The sequence below is a fragment of the Orcinus orca genome, chromosome 15, assembly GCF_937001465.1.
Source record: "Orcinus orca chromosome 15, mOrcOrc1.1, whole genome shotgun sequence".
Classification (NCBI taxonomy): Eukaryota; Metazoa; Chordata; class Mammalia; order Artiodactyla; family Delphinidae; genus Orcinus; species Orcinus orca.
Window position 1 is genome coordinate 28,424,905 of NC_064573.1, and position 19,112 is coordinate 28,444,016.

At 44.1% G+C, this 19,112-nt stretch overlaps 1 protein-coding gene across 4 annotated transcripts in view; it reads right to left on the reverse strand.

Moving 5' to 3' along the window:
* The window catches only part of SETBP1 (SET binding protein 1), a 378,322-nt gene that overhangs the window by 183,041 nt on the left and 176,169 nt on the right, over nucleotides 1-19,112 (reverse strand). For all 4 annotated transcript variants that reach the window (XM_049697762.1, XM_033421334.2, XM_033421335.2 and 1 more), the window contains exon 3: nucleotides 3,943-3,996. In XM_049697762.1, the coding sequence (XP_049553719.1) occupies nucleotides 3,943-3,996 (54 nt within the window). The remainder of the gene's footprint in view (nucleotides 1-3,942; nucleotides 3,997-19,112) is intronic.

Sequence of the window (19,112 nt, forward strand, 5' to 3'; positions counted from 1 at the left end):
CCCTTTATAGAACAGCTATTACACTTGCCTCCCAAAATCCTGTCATGAGGCATACTTGAAGTATAACTCAATTTTTCCTGAAAGAAGTATCCTCTCTCCTCTGAGACAGTGAGGCATTTATGAAGCTGGTGAGGACCAAGTCCTTTTGTGGGTGCTCTCCTCTGTGGGGGATGGGTCTTCTCAGGGTTGCTTTCCTAGCACTGCAGCTGGACAGGTGAAACTTGCATCTGAGATTGGGCCCCACACTACAGTTACTTCTTCCCAGCATCCCCAACCTGGGTCCTTGTAAGCAGATGCTTAAATGCCCATGGGCACACGTGGACACTTTACTACAAAATTTAAGCAACCTTCACATGCCTGTAGGAACTGAGAGATAAAGAAGAACTAAATGCCAAGAAGCCGTGGATGCTATTTGTATCTTAGATGAGAGCAGAGAATCTAGCACTTGCCTTGGATTCCTCCTGGAGAGCTCAGCCTGCAAAAGGAATGGAATGTCTAGCAAGAGGGGCGTGGTAAATAAATGATGGTACTAGCAAACGGACAAAAATAGCCAGTTGCTAGAAGATTTTCCAGTGACATGAAAAGCATGCAAACAAACAAAATAGAAGGTTAAAAAAAGCATATAAAATATGATTGTCAATTTTTTAAAAAAATCCCATAGATGTGTATGTCTATGTACAGTAACTATTGTAAGACCATACCCCAAAATGTCATTATAAATATTTCTGGGGTGCAGAGATATTTTTTCTTATTTTTTTATATTTTCCAAATTTCTTCTTTTTAGTTAATTTTTATAGTTAACATCCATCACCACACAGAATTACAAATTTTTTTCTTGTGATGAGAACTTTCAAGACCTACTCTTTTAATAACTTTCAAATATACAGTATAGTACTATTAACTATAGTCACCACGCTGTACATTACACCCCTAGGACTTATTTATTTTATAACTAGAAGTTTGTACATTTTGACCACCTTCACACATTCCAAAATCTCTAGTGAACACTTATAGCTCTTAAACTGAGGGGAAAAAAAAAAGAGTAAAAATAAAATGAAGAAGAAATCATACGATTGTGGGGCTTCTACTAAGGGAATGAGATGCCTCTTTTTATTCCTTTTGGGGATGGAGAGAGATGGTCTGGCAAAGGGAGATGAGCGTCCTCATTTCTAATCATCCGAAGGCAAGAAAAGAGGGGACTCAAGTGTGTTCATTCCTTTAAAGGCAGGAAGAACAAGGCGTTGCAAAATGAATGATGTGTTTGGGGGGAACCAAATGGAAGAGAAGAGTGTGGGTGACTTAGGTGTGAATTTCAGGAGCATTTCCATTTGTGCTTTTTAAACCTGCTGAGACTAGTAGCCTCCGGTCAGACAGTTCTCCCTGTGTGGCTCAGAGGCCAAGCTCGCTGGCCTGGGAGAACTCCCACCGCTAATGTACGGGCCGTAGAATCTCAGCATTGGGCTCTACCTTCAAAGTAATGTGTTTATTTCCAGGAATGAACATGGTGTCTTTACAAACCAATAATCACAGGGAGAAAGGCTGATAGTCACCTCCTTACCCTCCTCTTCTCTATCTGGATGCAGAAAGGAGAAGAGAGACAAGGAGAGGTCAGCCTCATACAATCACCCCTCTCCACACTTTCTAAGTGGAGGGGCAGCAAAGATTAGGGAGGAAATCATGACTATTTTCCTTAAGAAGCTGCAGCAGGACGGGCTTCAAGGGAAAAAAAAAAAAAAAGACAAAAACTTTTCTATGCAAGTGGTGAATGTGGACTGTGTGACAGCTGACAGGCCCACTGACAGTGAGCCCTCGGCAAGTTCCCTCCTGAAAGTCAATGACAGTGCCTGGAAGGAAACACGACCATGAATGATTGTGGACATCAGGATGCCTGGGGCTCAGTTTCACCTGAAACCCAAAGAGAGAAGGGAAAATGACAACAGAAGCCAACGATGTGGTGCAGTGGGGCCAGAAGGAGGCAGCCCCAAGCTTGTGGGCAGTGCTCTGTTTCTCTTTGGAAAAGCACCCGACAGGGTGGTGTTGACTAGGTGTTGACACATCAGGGCCTTTTTGATTCAGGAACAACACTGCAGAACTGACTTTTTGATCTGGGTACTATACTCTAGCCACAAGGTTCCAGGGCTTCCTGGCCTCGGGAACACACATCCTGAGGAGTGAAAAATATGCATTTATATTCCAGCCTTGGGGGGATGACACACAAATGGAATAATGTGGAAAGGTCAGACGGAAGCAGGGGAGTGAGCCATCTGTACCAACCACCTGCGGGGTTATCTGTGGGGAGGGCAGGGAAGCTGCCTTTCTAGGATCATGGCCTCAAATGTTGTGGACAGACCCCCAATATACCTAACTTAATAGTTCATTTTAAATCTAATATCTTTAGAAATGTGGCTCAACAAACATGGAGAGAATATGATCAAGTCAGAAACAATGTCAAACCCCCCCACACACACACCCCTTCCATAAAATCAGTCTCCACTATGTAACCTTTTCAAGCCACAAAACAACATCACACAGAGCCTTTTTTCCCTTTATTTTTATAAATTTCCAGATAAAAATAAATATTTAGCTGAGATAAATATTTATCCCACTGCTTTGTGAGAGTATGTGTGGAGGTAGGTGGGATATGGGTAAATGCTGATTTTCTTTTGTTTTTGTTTTATATTCCCTGAGATCACCTGAAAGTTTGTGTGAATTATATGAATAAGTACTTGAATAAATCGTCATTTTTCAGTATTGTCAAAAGGCTTCCTTACTATCTATTTTTAAAATCCCATTGCATCCTGACAGAAGGATCAACAAGCTGTGATCAAAAGACCCCAAACCGTACATGGATTTATCTTTAACTCTCACCAACGGGGCCCTTTATTTTGTTCATTCTCTCCCTCAAGCCTCTTGCTCCACTCCCATTCTGGTTCTTAGCTCTCTGAGTGGTCTGGGGCCTCTTCTCCCCAGGACTTGGGATCTCAGCACCACACATGGGAGAAGTGTAGTGAGGGTACAGTGAGTTCTTGGATGTAAAACATATTTAAAGAAGAAAATATCCCCAAGTATATGGAATTATTGTTATTAGAAATTACCTGCTCTGCCCTTGGGAGTCTCTGCAGAGGTGCAGCAGGTGGGGCCTTGGGCAGCACTGAGTTGGGGAGTGACAGGAAGTTTCCTATTGAAAGGGGGACAGAGGAAGGGATGGAGCATCTCAGCTCTTGCTCTTGGATTTACCTATCTTTGCATACACACTCTATCTATACTAGGATCCATGGGGAACACAAGGACTTTGTGTGTCTGTCGTGCATTTGTTGTGTGTGTGTGTTGGTGGTTATGCATTTGTGTGGTGACAGTAAGCTCCCTTCCAAAGACAGGGAAGGTGATTTTCCATCTTCACCACTGCCAGGGAGGTCCCCAGAGAGCCCTTTCTTGTGCCTCTTGTGGTTTGCTCATAGTGACCTCCAAAAAAGCATTCTGGCCAGAGATAATAGTGGCTTGTTTCCTAACCAAGATCAGCAAAACTCAACCATCTGCCTCTGCAGAAGTCTGAGATTAACCTGGCTGCCAGACCATGGCTACAAGGCATTTGCTCACAAAGATTCCACAAATGTGACTATCCTGTCCCAACGAGGAGAAATGCAGGAGAGAACCTCACCCTCTGCCTCCTTGGTTTAACGCTTTCCTGAGCTGAATCACCCACCACCACGCTTTCCAAGCAGCTTGGTCTACATTCTTGCGTACCGTAAAATATTAAAGACGCAGAAACAGGTTGTTTTGCTCATGATGAGATGGGAGGAGCCAGAGGGAGAGGACAAACTACCAAGTCATTGTCAAGGTTGGTTCCTTAAGTCAGAGAAGCTGGAAATCCAAGGTGGGGGGTTTGTGCCCTGGTGCCAACTTTGTTTGCTCACAATTCATAAAAGGATCAGTGGAACTTACCTGTGGCTGAAATCCTTTGAGGTCGCTGGCTGCAAGGTCACTGGCTGGGAGGAGCTGGAAAAGAACAAAGGAGTCTTCCTTAGTGATACTTCTCACAGTTTGCGTACAGTGTCCCCAGAACAACTGATCGGCAATGGACTCACCAGAGCCCAGATCTGGAGCTAAAGCAGCAGAATCACAAAAGGCAAATGCAGTGCTTCTGGGATAGGAGCCTGGACTGAATGGCCTGCTCACCTTGTGTCTACTCAATCTCTGACTATCTCTGCTGCCCTCTCCTACCTTCTTTCTAGGTGCCACTAATTCTTCAGAGCCTTAAGTTAGGGATCATGAACTATGGATGGACTCCATCAAGTCCACAGACTCCCTGAGATTGTAAGTACAAATTACGTGTGAGTCCATACACTTCCTTAGGGAGAAGGTCCCTGACTTCTTTCCTATTATCAAATTATTCTGTGATATGACAAGTAAAAGAGACAGTTAAAGGCCCATCTCCTCTGGGAGGGCTGTTGCTTCTTCTTCTCCCTCTTCTTTTTTAAAACTCAGACCAGTGAAAATGACCTTTTCCTCTCTGCAGCTGCACATGACTCAGTTTCCCTTTATCGTACATTGCCTTTGATTTTATATGTTATTGAGGTATTCATAGCTTATGCCTCCAACTATTACGCACAATGTTAGATGAGGAGAGTCAGGTTATGTATTTTCTGTATCTCTGTGTTTAATCAATATTAAAGGGTAAAGTTAAGGTTTTAATATTTTTGCATGCTCTCCAGAAAGCACTCAATGGAATCATAAATTAACAGAATAATCACGTTCTTTATTGTTGCTCAAAAATGCTGGGAAAATGGGCTACAGAGAAAAAAAGGCAGATGCTTATTTTGATTCAAGGTGTGTGACTGCTAGCTTTGTTAGGCCTGGAGAGCGTCTGTGAAAACTAGGAAAGATTTCATATTTGCTGTAACAATATTTTGCTTGGTTCAAGAAAGAGAGGAAGTCATGCTGGGCTGTAGTGCCTCCAGCCCTCAGAAAAGCTCACCTGGGCTCCCTAGCTTCTCTCAATGACTTTGCCAAAAATGACGCACAAGGTGTGTAAACTCTGGGATGGAGCAGGAAGGAGGTAGAGAATGTATCTCTCTCCCCACACCCAGGCCTGCAGGCAGGATTCCCCAAGTGGCATTTGCCTGGAAAGGTGGCACCATCCTGAGAGAGAGCCAGCTCAGCCCCTGACTGCACACACAGCCAAGCAACAAGCCGTGAGGGTACCTGACGAGACACTGGGGGCTGAACATGATTATACAGCATCTCTGCCTTCAAGGAACATACAATTTGGTCCAAGGGTAAGACACGCATGTGTCAGTGTGAGCAAAGTGTAGTAGGGTGTTAGTGTCAAACTGTGAACAACGTAAGGCAAGGAAGGTCAGGGTAGGGTTGCTGAAATAAGCTGGAGTTTGAATTGAGCCTTGAAAATGGACAGGCGGCAAGGCAGGGAGCCGCTTCAAGTCGGCAGTGGGGAGAAGACGTGGAAAAGGGGTTTACCAAGCCCAGCACAGCTCCCTTTGCGTCTGTTCTCTGCCAGCTGTGGCATGCATTAAGGAAGAAGGGAGGGAATCATGCTACATCGAGGATCGCCTGGGTGCCCAGCACAGTGGTTGCTGCTTTATAGAATTTTTATTTTCTAATCTTCATAAATCCCTCATGAAATACAAAGTATCTCCACTTTATGGATGGGAAAATTGAGACTTACGGAGGTTAAAAAACCTTTTTTAGGTCACACAGGTAGAACACATATTTGGGATTTAAATCCAACAGTATATTATCCCAAAGCTTATCCTCTTTCTTCTTTAACATGATGCCTCTGGTGGAGACACACTGGAGATAATTTGTTGAGGAGACATGACATAGGAAAAAAGATGAGGACCAGACTGTTAGTCAAATGAGCCACAGGCAGGAACATAAAATGTGTGTCCCTATGAATGACCCTTAACTAACCCTTCCTTTCAGACACTATTTTATTTAATTGGTAACAACAATCTACTTTTCAGGACTTGTCAATATGGCTTAGGGCCTCTGATTCAAGCACAGGTTGGGATGGAGCTGGGGAGGAGGGACAGACAGGCTAGGGTGATGTATGGGCATGGGAGTGACCTCTGCAAGAACAGGGCCGCAGACATGTGTTAGTGCATAGGACTCAGGTCTCAAACTCTCCAGGCCCTGGAAGTCGAGCTGGCAGGGACTCTTCTACTGCGTTTTCACGAGGTTCACCAAACAGACAGAAGAAGTAAGCCCCAAATATCTAGTTCTTCCCAGTTCTGAGATGCTGCAACAGAAAATAAACCACAAGGGTGTTCATGGCATCTTAGCGTATGTACTACTCCCTCACGTTAGTGGTTTGGGATTGAGAAATGACCATATCCACTTTGAATGGAAATAAAGATACAGAATTTTTGGTTATTATTCCTTAGGTCCCCTGTTCAGCAAAGTTAGGATCTATCCCATCCTCCCTGGAAAACTTACATCTTACATCCTCTTTCCCTTCTCTTAAGCAGAAGAAAGATGCGTGCAATTTAGTTCTTTTTTTTTTTTTTTTTGGCGGTGGGGGGGTCGTGCCTTGTGGCATGCGGGATCTTAGTTCCCCAACCAGGAATCGAACCCGTGCCCCCTGCAGTGGAAGCACGAAGTCCTAACCACTGGACACCAGGGAATTCCCGCAATTTAGGTCTTAATTATTTAAACTTCTCTTTTGTATATATTTTGTATTTTCCTTTTTTTCGCCTAACAAGCCCATGCCCAACAAGACCATGGTTTATATAAATCTTACATAACTTCTGCATTTCTCAAAGTGTTAAGAAGAGTCTGGACAAACAATTAGTCATTAAGTACCTGTTGGTCAAATGACTTACAAGAAAAGTGGGGAATATTGTCAAACTAGAGGTGAGGGCTAGAATGACTAAGTTACTGGGAAGTGTGAGAGACAGCTTATGACATGCTTCAAGCTGACAAGAGGAAATGACATCTAGAATGCTCAGCACCTAGAGCATTTCCTGCATGAAACAGCATTCAAATATCTGAATGAATTAATCAGTAGGGGAGGCTGAGGCATGGCGGAGAAGAGATGAGAATGTGCTTCCACAAATCACTGCCCTAAAAAGCACTGATCCAGACCCTGTCCAAACTGTCCCCACCCCCCCACCCCACCCCCCGACCAGACCCCTTCCTCATTCTGTCCCACAGAAAAAGAGTTCACTGCTCAGACCATCCTAGCCGTGTGGGGAGGGATCCAGGACAGGGAGGCGAAGAGGGAGGAAATGCATTCCGCCGCGGCTCTGGGGACTGCAGTCAGGTTGCAGTTAATGAAAAGGATCCTGCCTTTTCCCAGGATGGCTAAATGTCTGCACTGCTCCCAGAAAAAGGGTTGGGTGGGTGTGGGGGAGAAAGGCAGACAGAATTACATTTAAAAGGCAAAGGAAGGAGAAAATTCTTTCATCTCTCTGGTGGAGCTGGGCAGCATCCTTGGGCCCTGTCTCAAACCATTCTCATTCCTGACACGTCTCCCTGCTCTCTGGAACAGTCCACATTCAGAACATTATGATGATGACCCTGCTTTCCATTTTTGAGGAGCTGCAGTTTCTCTCTTGGCGCAAGTTCAATTTTTTTTCTTGGTCTCTCCAAGCCCAAAGGGCAGGCTGGGGAGCAGGGGGACTGGGGGAAGATGAAGGAGACTGTGGGACCCTCAGGTGAGAGAAATACCTTCAGCTTCACAAGCAGAGGCATTCTGCTGGCATTCCTCTCACACCCAGCTTCCTGAACAGGATTCTCCCTTTGCTTCCCACACCACCATAAGTCACCCCCAGCACAGCTGCAGCCAGCATCACCCTGGGACCTCCGTGGGCCTCAGACTGCCCCTCAAATAGCTTCTTTTTTACCTGCTAAATTCTACAGCTTCCAGAGCTTCCTTCAAAAGAGGGGAGGAAGCTGCTCCACTTTTCTCTGTGTCCTCCAGCCCCAGGAGTATCACTTCCCCTCTTCTGGCCCCTCATCAAAAGGACACACTGCATCCGGTAAGGGAGTCCCTGACACAAAATGGGGAGTGTGGGGGGACTCAGGCTGGACATCTGGCTGAAAGGATCCCAGCCTTGTAGACATGCAGCTGGACACACTGAAGCCCGGTTGTGCTAGGGATCCTCTAGGTTATTTGCTCTTCTCAAATATTCCCTCCCCGTGGGCCAGAAAAGTAGATGACAACATGTGAGCTAGATGGATGGGTGGATGGGTGGATGCGGCGGTAGGCAGGTACACAGATAAAGACAACAGAGCAAAGACGGCTTCGGGGAAAACAAATGACCCTGTTTTAAATTTCCCTTAAAGACACCATCCTTTCATTAAATGTGTTTTTTACCTCACCTGTCCTCTTTTCAATCTGTGCTCCTTTCCCTTTTCTATTTTGTAGGAAATGGATTTTTTCCCCCTCTTTATTTTGTGAAGTGTCACTTGCTTCTTACTTTGGCTACAGGATGGAACATGAACCACATCCCGCTCCAATCCCTCAAATGGCAAAATAGCTGAGGACAGCCTGTGTGGAAGGCAGCCTCCCAGCAAGGGAGATAAACACCCAATTACGTGTGTGATTGGGGTTGTTAGAAACCAACTAGAAACTGAGGTCCAGAAAGAGTAAGTGGCTTACCCAGTGAAAAAGCAGAAACAACAAATCCAACCATATGTAGGCAACCCAAAGAAAGTTTTAGATGACCTAACACTTGGCGACTGGGAGATTCAAATCGGGAGAGGAGAGTGGCAGGGGTTAAGACAGAGAAAAGGGAAAAAAGTTAAGGAAGAAAGCTTGGTTTCTACCAAGCAACAGGCTCTGGAACCACCAACCATGAGTGAGCCTGCAACAGAGTTCCAGGCACACAGAAGGAAATGTGGAAATTGAATTAAGGGAGGTAAAATGGAACCAACAGGTTGCTATTCCTCACAGGATGATAACTGGAACACTGCTGTACAAAAGTTAGACTCAGAGGGAGAAGACTCATGTCTTGGCCCCGGGTCTGCCTCCACTCACTATGGGATCTGTTTTGGGGTCACTTCACTTATTCAGGTCTTGTTTTACCACCTATAAAATGAATTCTGTGTTCCCTCTGACCCCACAGTTCCAGTGCCCCAGTGTGTGTCTCTTACCTCAGGGATAAAAGAGATGGAACAGACTCTAGATTATCTAGTCTCCTGTCTCTTTTTTTTCCAGGAACTTTTCCCCACTAAACACTTCTAAGAGGTTGTCTACATTCTCTGGAGGAACTTCTAATCAGAAGGACAGATGGGAGGGCAATGAGATAGTCTTGTACTGTGTCTCTATTATTGGTGTGCAAATAGGAACTTAGAGAGTGGTCACTCAGGCTGCTACACGGGGTCACCATCCCAGTGAGGTTGCAGTCACATCCACATCCAAGCTAAAGGTAAACAACCGTACAATTTGGAAAGCATTAGTTCTAACTGCCAAAGCATTTAGGGTGGGTGATGCAGGGGCCAGGCAGCCAGCTTCCTCCCAGCCTAAGAAGTAAGTTACACACTCGAAGTGGCCATCCTAGCTGGGCTGAGTGTCCTTTTACTAAATCCCCTCACTCTCATGAAATTTTAAAGGTTAAACCTGAAACCACTGATACTTCCAGTCTTACTTTCAGGTTCTATTCCAAAGAGCAACAAGGATGGCTAATAATAACTGAATATAACTCCAAGCAAGCCTGGTCTTGACTGCTTATATTTTTCTTGTATTATCTTTTAAATAATGGCGTTCTAATATTTATAGGTGAGATTTGTAACAAATTCCCCTAGACATGTAGCCAAAAGAGCTTATACATTTTTTTTAAAGATTCCATGTGTGATCTTGCAAGATCACACATATAACCTATGTTCTTATTTGGTTGTTGTCCAAGACACAGCTATTTCAACTTCTGGGTGGGAATGTATTTAATCTTTCTTGCAGATTAGAGCTATAAGTATCGAGCTTAATGAAAGAAGAGGTCTCTGAGTGCCCTAATCTAGAACTCACTGAGACAAGAAGTCTTGTTTTATGTTATTTGAAGCTGGTGAACCTACAGAAGTTCACCCTGCACTTTTTGAACTTCCCAGTAAAATTCTTTGTAAATGTCTTGTTCTGCAGACCAAGGAAACTGGATTTCAAGGATGGAGGGCATCTTGTGTGGTGTTGGGTGGGAAGTTTACAGAGGTAAACCTGGTATAAACTGGTGACATGAATGTTCATATCCTCATTTATTATGCATTTTGGTAAGAAGTAGCTCAAGCGGGTTAAGTCGTTTCTGAGGTTACACCATTTGCAGGTGGTAGGGAGGCACAGGAGCCTGGTTTGGAGGATGCGTGTTCCCTTTCACTACATCCTAATACTCCATGAGCCCCACTATTTTTTGAATGTGTATTAATAGAGGTTCTATCAGGTCCTATATGATGCCTCTGATGTTTCAAAATGAACCATGCATAGGAAACTTACAGAAGAGTGGTTTTCAAACTGTGCTCTAAGGAGCCCATCCCACTTTAGCCAGAACAGCACACCTCTTATTGGCATTTTATATTGGACTTCCATTTAAGATCTATTTGATTTAAAACTTTATAAAAAATAAAATTGGAATGCACTTATCTTAAAAGAGAAGGCCCCTACATAGGTGAAGAAGCCACTCCCAGTGCTAACAGAATATACCTGGGGGAAGAGAATTAACCAGCTCATCTCTTTAAAGATGCTAAGACAGTCATCTCTTACTAGGATTGGAATGGATGCATGAGCAGACCTCATTTTTAAGAACACAGCCTTTAATACTTGCCATGAGTTATTCATCGGGAAAATGCTTTATCTTCTTTTCTTTCCATTTTCTGAAAGCAGTGATGGCTATTCTTTTCATCTGAAGTTCAGCAAACTATACGCTTAAGAAAGCATAGCTAACTTACCAGGAAAGTAAGGAGCTAGAGATGTGTTGCTTCTCAGGAGCACAATCTGGGCTATAGGTTCTTTCCTTCGAACAAAATGCAAAATTCACGTTCCATTGGAAGCATCTGTGGGCTGTTCCCAAAGTCAGTAAAAGGCCAGTAAAGGAGGTTCCCACACTGAACGTACGCCAAGAAAAGCTGGATACTGGGGAGAATCCATCCATATCTCTGCCTGCACATCATGTACGGAATTTCTGCTTAGAACTGACCAGATGATCTGCTCGCTTGGCTCGAAGACTAGTATTGAAGCTTTATAATGCATCCCCTTGGCAAATCCAAGGAAATTGATTTACACCCCTGGGCTCACTCAGCAGCAGAGAATGGAAAAGTCAGAAGGTGCTTGCTTCAGAGAGTATCTGAGCACTGGAGTCAAAAGCTTGGCTGCTCAGCTCAGTGTAGCCAACTTGGCTGAGAATCTGGGCCCCTCAGGCCAAATCTAGAGCAATTAATCACAATTACAGGTGAATATCTAAAAGGGATAAAGTCAAGCTGGACCCAGTGATAGCTGGCCTTATAGCTGAAGGTAGCCACAGCTTTTATAAGCCTCAGGTAAAGTGGAAGGATCTCCTCCTTTGAAAGCCTACCCTGAACTCTTGGCAATTATAATATAAAAAAAATAATTGATTTTTCAGGACGTACTTTTGCCTGTTATTGTACCAGGTAGATGCTTTAACTCTATTATTCCTCTTAATCTTCACATTATTAATGCAGGTTAGTATTATTTTCACCAGTTCACAGTTGAGCAAACTGAGGCTCAGATTGGTTAACTAATTTGTCCAGGGTTATAGGGGCAAAAAGTGGCAGAACTGGAAGTTGAACATAGCTCCAAATCCTGACAAGTCCAGTCCTCTAAGGCATCCATGACCCCCTCAGGAATCCCTAAATGGAGTGGGGCTTTCTCCCTCCCTACTCTTGTCAGGGAGTCATCCCTGGCACAGGGACATTGGAACCACTGACAGCCAGGCCCCAGATGACCCACCGTGCAGGAAGGCTTCCCACTTCCCATCAGCCCCATGCAGGCTCACAGTGTAGGCATCTAAGTAACATCTTGATCTTCTCCTCACATTTCTCTGAACTCAAGTTGACTTTTTTCAAAGAAGCTTCGTTCCTGAACCCTGGCTGACCAAGGACTCACTAGAGTCTGCACTGTAATGCTGTGCACTAATCATCACGTGGATATTCTCTCCCTAACCAAGTTTACCCCCTCTGCCTCCCTTCCTGCTTTCCTTCCTTCCTTCCTCCTTTTCTTTTTTCTTCTAGCTGATAACGGTGTGCCAAGTTCCAGGCACCATCACAGATGCTGGGAATCCCCGTAAACTACTGAATGCTTTCCAGGGATCAGCTCCTATTATTAATTCTTCTGGAGAACCTCATAAGGCAGTACTATTATACCCATTTTATAAATAAGAAAGCAGAAACTTAGCTACATTAAGTAGCTTATTCAAAGTCACAAGAGAGTAATTGACAGATCCAGAGAACATGCTCAATTCCATCTGAAACCAAAGCCTATGTTCATTCTTAACTACTCCATACATGTGGCACTGCCAATAATCTAAATGCTGTCGTGGGTAACCTCATTCCACCTAGAAAAGACCTCTGCCTTTTAGAGACACACGCCAAGAGGTGGGCATTTATAAAAAAGGGCAACCAATGATGGGAAGAGGATAGTTGCATCCCAAGGAAGAGTAATATCATTATGACCATATACGTGGGCACTTTTAATAATATAGGAAAAGCCATCTCTGTTACTACAGGCAAGAAATGTGCTTTCATGTCATCTTCAAATCCAGCATAGCATGAGAACTAAAAGGAGCACAAGTTGTTAAGGATAGTCTGGCACTTGACAGAATCAAGGAACTGGACAACAGGAGGTAAGATCTTTAGGGAAGACAGACAACCGTATTCAACAAAGATAGAGAAGTGAAACCCGAGTTCTTCCTCTCATTTTCAAGAAATAACCTTCACAAAACTAAAATTTAAAAGACGGTCTTTGTTTACCAAATACTTCTGCTTATGGTTTTCATTAGAAAGGTTATTACGTATTTTTAAAAAAGTAAATCAGGTTATTTGCTTATTTATTTTAATTAACCAAGTGGAACTCGTTTGTTTATATGCTTTGCTATTGGTTGAAATAAAAATCTCTTTGAACTTCTACTTGAAAACTGTTTGCACAATTAATGTGCAATCTCTTTCACAAATGGTCCTGCTCTTGCCTTGTAAGACTGTACAACGTTACAGCCACTGTACGTGCTGTGTACTTACTTGGTCCTGTCATTCCCTAGGACAGGAGCTCTTTGAGGATCGAGACATCTGGCTATTTCCAGAATGATTCTTCACCATTAAAGATACTCTACAGAGTCTGCCACATCTTTCTAAAGTTGCTCCCCAGTATATTAAGCTTTAGATTCCTAGCATAACAACTTTGAAGGAGGCATGGTTCTCTGAAATACAGATATCCTTGTACTTTGTTAAAAATCTGTCCCTCTTGTATTTTATACAGGACTTCTGGAAGCAGCTGGTTCACCAGTAACTCTTCTTTGCTGGGGTGTGTATGTACCTGTTTCACATAGCCCTGCTGAGACTACAGTTTGCTAAAAATGTTTTTTTATGATTTTACTCTCAAGAACAAGATCATCTCAGAGTGGTATCTGGAAAACAGAGGTTTTCTTTTCATCAAAATCCATCGTATATGGATTATAGCTCCCTGGATATCTTCTCCTAATAAGATATCCTTTAACTGGTTCTCCCTGAAATCATGTGTGTGCCTGACTCACAGTCCCCCCAGTTTTGGACAAACTGCCCAGAATTTCCGGCTGGCTCAGCGGGGGGAAGCCTCTCTATATGCTACCCACTGAGACTGAGCAAAATGAGTGTAACACACAGATGCTACATCAGCAGGACAGGAAGTAGCTGCTAACTTAGTCTGAGACCCCTTTAATAATCATATGCCCAAGCCCTTTATAGCACAAAGGGTCCACCACGCAGACTAATGATGTTCACTTTTGCAGCTACATTTGGCAATTCATTTGGTGACCTTGGGCAAGCCATGTCTCTGCCTGGCCCTTGGTATTCCCCGCCTCTGACACGAGAAACTCTGTAAGATCACCTCATGATATGACAGGCTATGAATTCTGGAAAAGGCTATGGATGGCCCTGTCACTCACCCAAAGCATTGTTAGGCTTCACACAAATTGTCTATTACTAGAGGTACTTGGGGGTGAGTTATCAAAGGAAAAATGGTAGAGTGGTAGGGTGTAAGGGGAGGCAGGGCCCTTGACAGAACAGAGAAGCTGGTGAGGCCTAAGTGTATGTTGAAGAGAATCTATGCTCTCCATCTCTTACTGCTGTTTCAGAGAATAAGTGGCCTCTTGTTTCTCGCCACATCCCTTTCTACTTAAACCTGGTTTTAGGAAAGTATCCACTATCAATCAGTAACACTATAATCACACTACAACTATTCCCACTATAGCTATTTGCTGTGCTTCATTTCTAACTGGGCAAGAAAAATCGGAATCTCCAGGTCCTTTGATAAAAAAAAAATCCCAGATCTAAGGAATTGTAGTTAAGAATAGAGGTGAGTGGCCCATAATTTGGAGGGCAGAGGATCCATTGCTACACTGTGAATTATATGAAGCAAGCTTCACTCTGGGACAGAAGATGAAAAAGAGGGTAGGGAAGCCGTATCTAGCTGTGTCCAGCCACTTACCTTTGCCATATCTAAATGGAAGGCACCTGTCAACAGCAGTGGCCTAATCTCTCCATTCACCCTAAGGCTTTCCTTGACCTCATGGGATATTAACTATTAACAAGCATTCTAATTCCAAGACACACAAGCTTATTTCCATATAATATTGAAAATTATTTGACAATAGGGCTGTCTTTTAATTATTTACCCTCTACTATCTGTTGAGTGCAATACAGCAGGCACTCTTCATAGTCACATCACAGGGAATGTTACCCTATTCCAAGGTGTAAAGTGGTTTTATTATAAAAAGAATGGTGAAGTATGAGATTGACAAAATGTCTTTACTCTTAGATCTAAAAACATTTCAAATGATGATCTCACTTAATCATCTCAACAACAATGAAAGACATGAAGGGACAGAAACTATCCTGCTTGTTTGACAGATGGAGGAAATGAGGCAAAAAAATTGGTCAATGACTTGCCTAGGGATGTATTTGGCTTTAGAAGTCTTAGTGTAGAAGGGATCCTAGGGGGTGATTATCCAGACCAGCCCCGCTCCAATGCAGGAATCCCCTTCTCCAACTTCTCTGACAGATGGACATACAGCTTGAACACTTCTGAAGAAGGGCCACTCACTATTTTAGTCTTTAGCAAATTCTACCTTTATTCAGTTGAAATATGCCTCACTGAAACTCATCCCCCTAGTTCTGAGCAAAAGGAACTAACTGCTTTGCTTTTATTGTCAAGATCTTCCTGTTAAATAGATAATGTGAACCTCATTTTACAAGTGAGGAAACTAACCAGCCCACTCCAGGCAACAAATCTCAAGTTAGAGCCAGACACCAAGCCCCGATGATTTCAGACACATCATCTCCCATACATTCTCCTGTCCTGCCCATGTGCCCACACTATAGTATGCTTAGCCCTCCTGCCACTGGCCATCCCTGATACATTTGATGACAGGTATCATATCCATACATCCCCAGGTGGCATATCCTAAGGGCTTTCAACTCTTCTTCCCTGGATACGGTTCCTGGTATCATCACTGCCTAACTTACAAATGCCTCCCTCAAAATGTGGCTCTCAGATCTGAGCACACTGTGCCAGTGGGAGGACTAACTGTTACTAACAAGTCTTGTCCTGACCTATCTTTAATAACTGACTCTCTGGGGGGGAAAAAAAGCCCTGATGCAAGGCATTTGCCAATTTCCACAGTGTAAATATTCTCACCACTTCAAGCTACCAACCTGAAGGTGCTGATTGCAGAGTTGGAAATAGATGTTCCCTGTTGCCTCTTGCCACCATGAGCTGGCTCTAGCACACCACAGTGCCCACGAGACTATCTGCTGAGGACCACTGACAACTGGGCTGGAACTTAGATCAGGTGACTTGTATGAAATGGGACATCCCAACAAGCTCAGAAATTAACATGTTCTCTGTACAAATTTGTGTATGAAGTAATAAGCCAAGCTTTTGAATGGAGTAAATGTGAAGGATGCTGATATTCATGAAATAAGTTCATTCAATAAATATATATTTTTCTAGGAACTGGGATATAAGCGTAAAAAAGTACCTGCTTTCAATGAAAGACAATAAAGTAAAATGATAACAATAAAAATAATGATATAACCTGTGAATTGTAATAAAAGTTAAGAAAAATAAAGCAGAAGAAAGGGGCAAAGTTGGGGATGTACTGCTTTAAATAAGCCAGTCAGGGAAGGCCTGTCTAACAAGCGACTATCTCAGTAGACAGAAGTATGGAAGTGAGCTGTGTGACATTTGGAATAGAACAATCCAAACAGAGAGAACACAATGTGCAAAGTTACTGATGTGGACATGTGCTCAACGTGGTGGTGAAACAGCAAGGAGACTGGTGTCGCTGGGGCAGAGTAAGCAAGGGGATGGTGGCTGGAGATGTGAGCCGAGCAAGGCCGTGCCACAGAGAGCCATCAGGTGTTAGTCTGGAGGTCTAGGGCATAGCACATCACACTAAAGGACATGGGAAGTCTTTGGAGAAGAGGACACAGGACGCAATTTGAGTTACACTGTTAAAGGTTCCCTGGCTGCTATGTAGGGAACAGCCCACAGTATTTGCTGATGGATTGGCTGTGGAGTGACAGGCAGAAAAAGGAATGAAGGATGATGCCACGGTTTTTGCCTGAGAAGCTGAGAGAATGGAGTTATCATTTCTAAAAATTTGGGAAGGTCAGGGTGGGTGGTGGTGTAGGCATGTTCACAACCCATGAGCATCAGGTGTGGCTAAGAACTGAGAGCCTCAGTGCAGAACATATATGCACAGGGGCCATGTGGGCTAATGCACAGCCTGCCCTGGTTAGAACTCAAGGTAGCTGAGGATGTCCTGGGCAAGGAGACTTGAAAGGTATGTGGGATTTACCCAGCATGTAAGCCATCGTGAGAAATCTGCATTATTAGGGACTCAAGATGAACCTGAGGAAATCCCAGATAAATGTGGTGAATCTGCTTGCTGTAAACTGAATGCTTGTTTGCCCCCAAAATTCATATGTTAAATTCTGACCCCAACAAGATGGTATTTGGAGGCAGGGCTTTTGGGAGGGGATTAGCCCTCATGAGGGCTCAAGGATGGAGCCCTCATGAATGGAACTAGTGCTCTTATAAAGAGACCCCCAGGGAGCTCTCTAGCCCCTTCCTCCACGTGAGGACACAGTGAGAAGAACCAAGAAGCAGGTCCTCACCAGACAACAAGTCAGCTGGCACCATGATCTTGGACTTCTTAGCCTCTAGAACTGTAAGAAATAAATTTTTATTTATAAGACACCTAGTTTACAGTAGTTTGTTACAGCAGCTAAAAAGACTAAGACAGTGCTAAACCTGGCCCTGTTTCTTCTCTATCCTGGTTGAATGTGTTGGGTGTGAGTTTTTTCGGACCTGTAGACCCATGCCCCTTCTCGTCTGCTGGGTCCACTCAGGTCTAAATTTCAACTTTGTCTTATTCAGCCAATGAGAATGCCAAGTACCCTGCATTCTGAGGATACATCAATGAACAAATAAGATATAGTCCCTGCCCTCATGAAACCCAAGAGTCTAATCAGGGAGACAGAATTATTTTCTTTTCTTTTTTGCGGTACGCGGGCCTCTCACTGTTGTGGCCTCTCCCGTTGCGGAGCACAGGCTCCAGACGCGCAGGCTCAGCGGCCATGGCTCACGGGCCCAGCCACTCCACGGCATGTGGGATCTTCCCGGACCGGGGCACGAACCCGTGTCCCCTGCATCGGCAGGCGGACTCTCAACCACTGCGCCACCAGGGAAGCCCAAGACAGAATTATTTTGAATAACAGAAATAAATGTAATTTAGAGTTGTGATAAAGTAAAAAAAAAAAAAAAAAAGTATGAGAAAAAAGTATGGGTATGACAGAGAGTTAACAGAGAGAGACCTGATTTAGAATTTGGGGCTGGTCAAGAAAGGCTTTCCTGAGGAAGCAACAATTCAGCTGAGCCCTGAAGGATGAGCAGATGTGACCAAGCTGAGAGCTGTGGGAAAGTCACCTCAGAGACGGAGTATCATCTTCCAAAGGTCTCGAGCAGAAAAACGATCTGCAAATTGGAAGGGCCCTACAATCCCTAATGTGAAAAGAAAGCTAGACTGAAGTTAGGGCTCCTAAATTCTAACCAAATCCTGTCATTAGCCAGCACTGTGACCTTGTTCCACTCATTTATCATCAGCTCATTTTATTCATCTGTGAAGTGGGAATGCAGATGAGGTCCATGCTGGATTGTCAGCCAGTCAGGTTCATATACTTCCTAGCAGCTTAATCTTCAGCCTCTGTTTTCTTAACCATAAAAGGTGGGTAACGCTGCTACCTCATAGAGATATTTGGATGATGATATATATGCCCGTTGAGGAGGCTAGGCGGTCAGTGCTTCATAAACGTCAGTTACTCCCCTCTTCCTCAGACCCTTCAGGGGTGTGTTGAGGCTCAACTTGCACTGCTGAAATAGGATGGTGGGGAGGGCATGTTGTACCCCACGGACAGATGGGATGGCTGGCAGTGAGCCTTGAACACCTTCCTCTCCCTTGCCTGCCCTCAAGCCTATGACCTCTGAAATCTTTTCATGTGGGAGGGCTGTGGGCAACGTGGAGGGGCTCTGGCCATGGCTCTGCTGTGGCTAGGTTTTAAATGGCCCCCTCAGCAGAAGGGTGGCAACTTGCCTTCCTGGGCTGAGGGTGAGGGGTGTGCAGGAGGTGGTTGGAAATGCTGGCTTTTCTGTGGATTCTTTTATTAGAAGCAGGGGATTCCCCAATGTTCTTTCAAACTCTTTTGGCCACACATTAAATGTCCCAAGGTCAAATTTATTAGTGCATCTAACAGCCCCGAGAACTCTTGGCTTCAGTGCGGAATCCCTCTTATCTCCCCTCCCTCCCTGGAGCCTTGCAATTTAGCCAAGGCAGCTGCTTATACCCACCATCCCAACCCCAGAGTGGTTCAATCTGTATACAAAAATAGACACATGCAGGCAG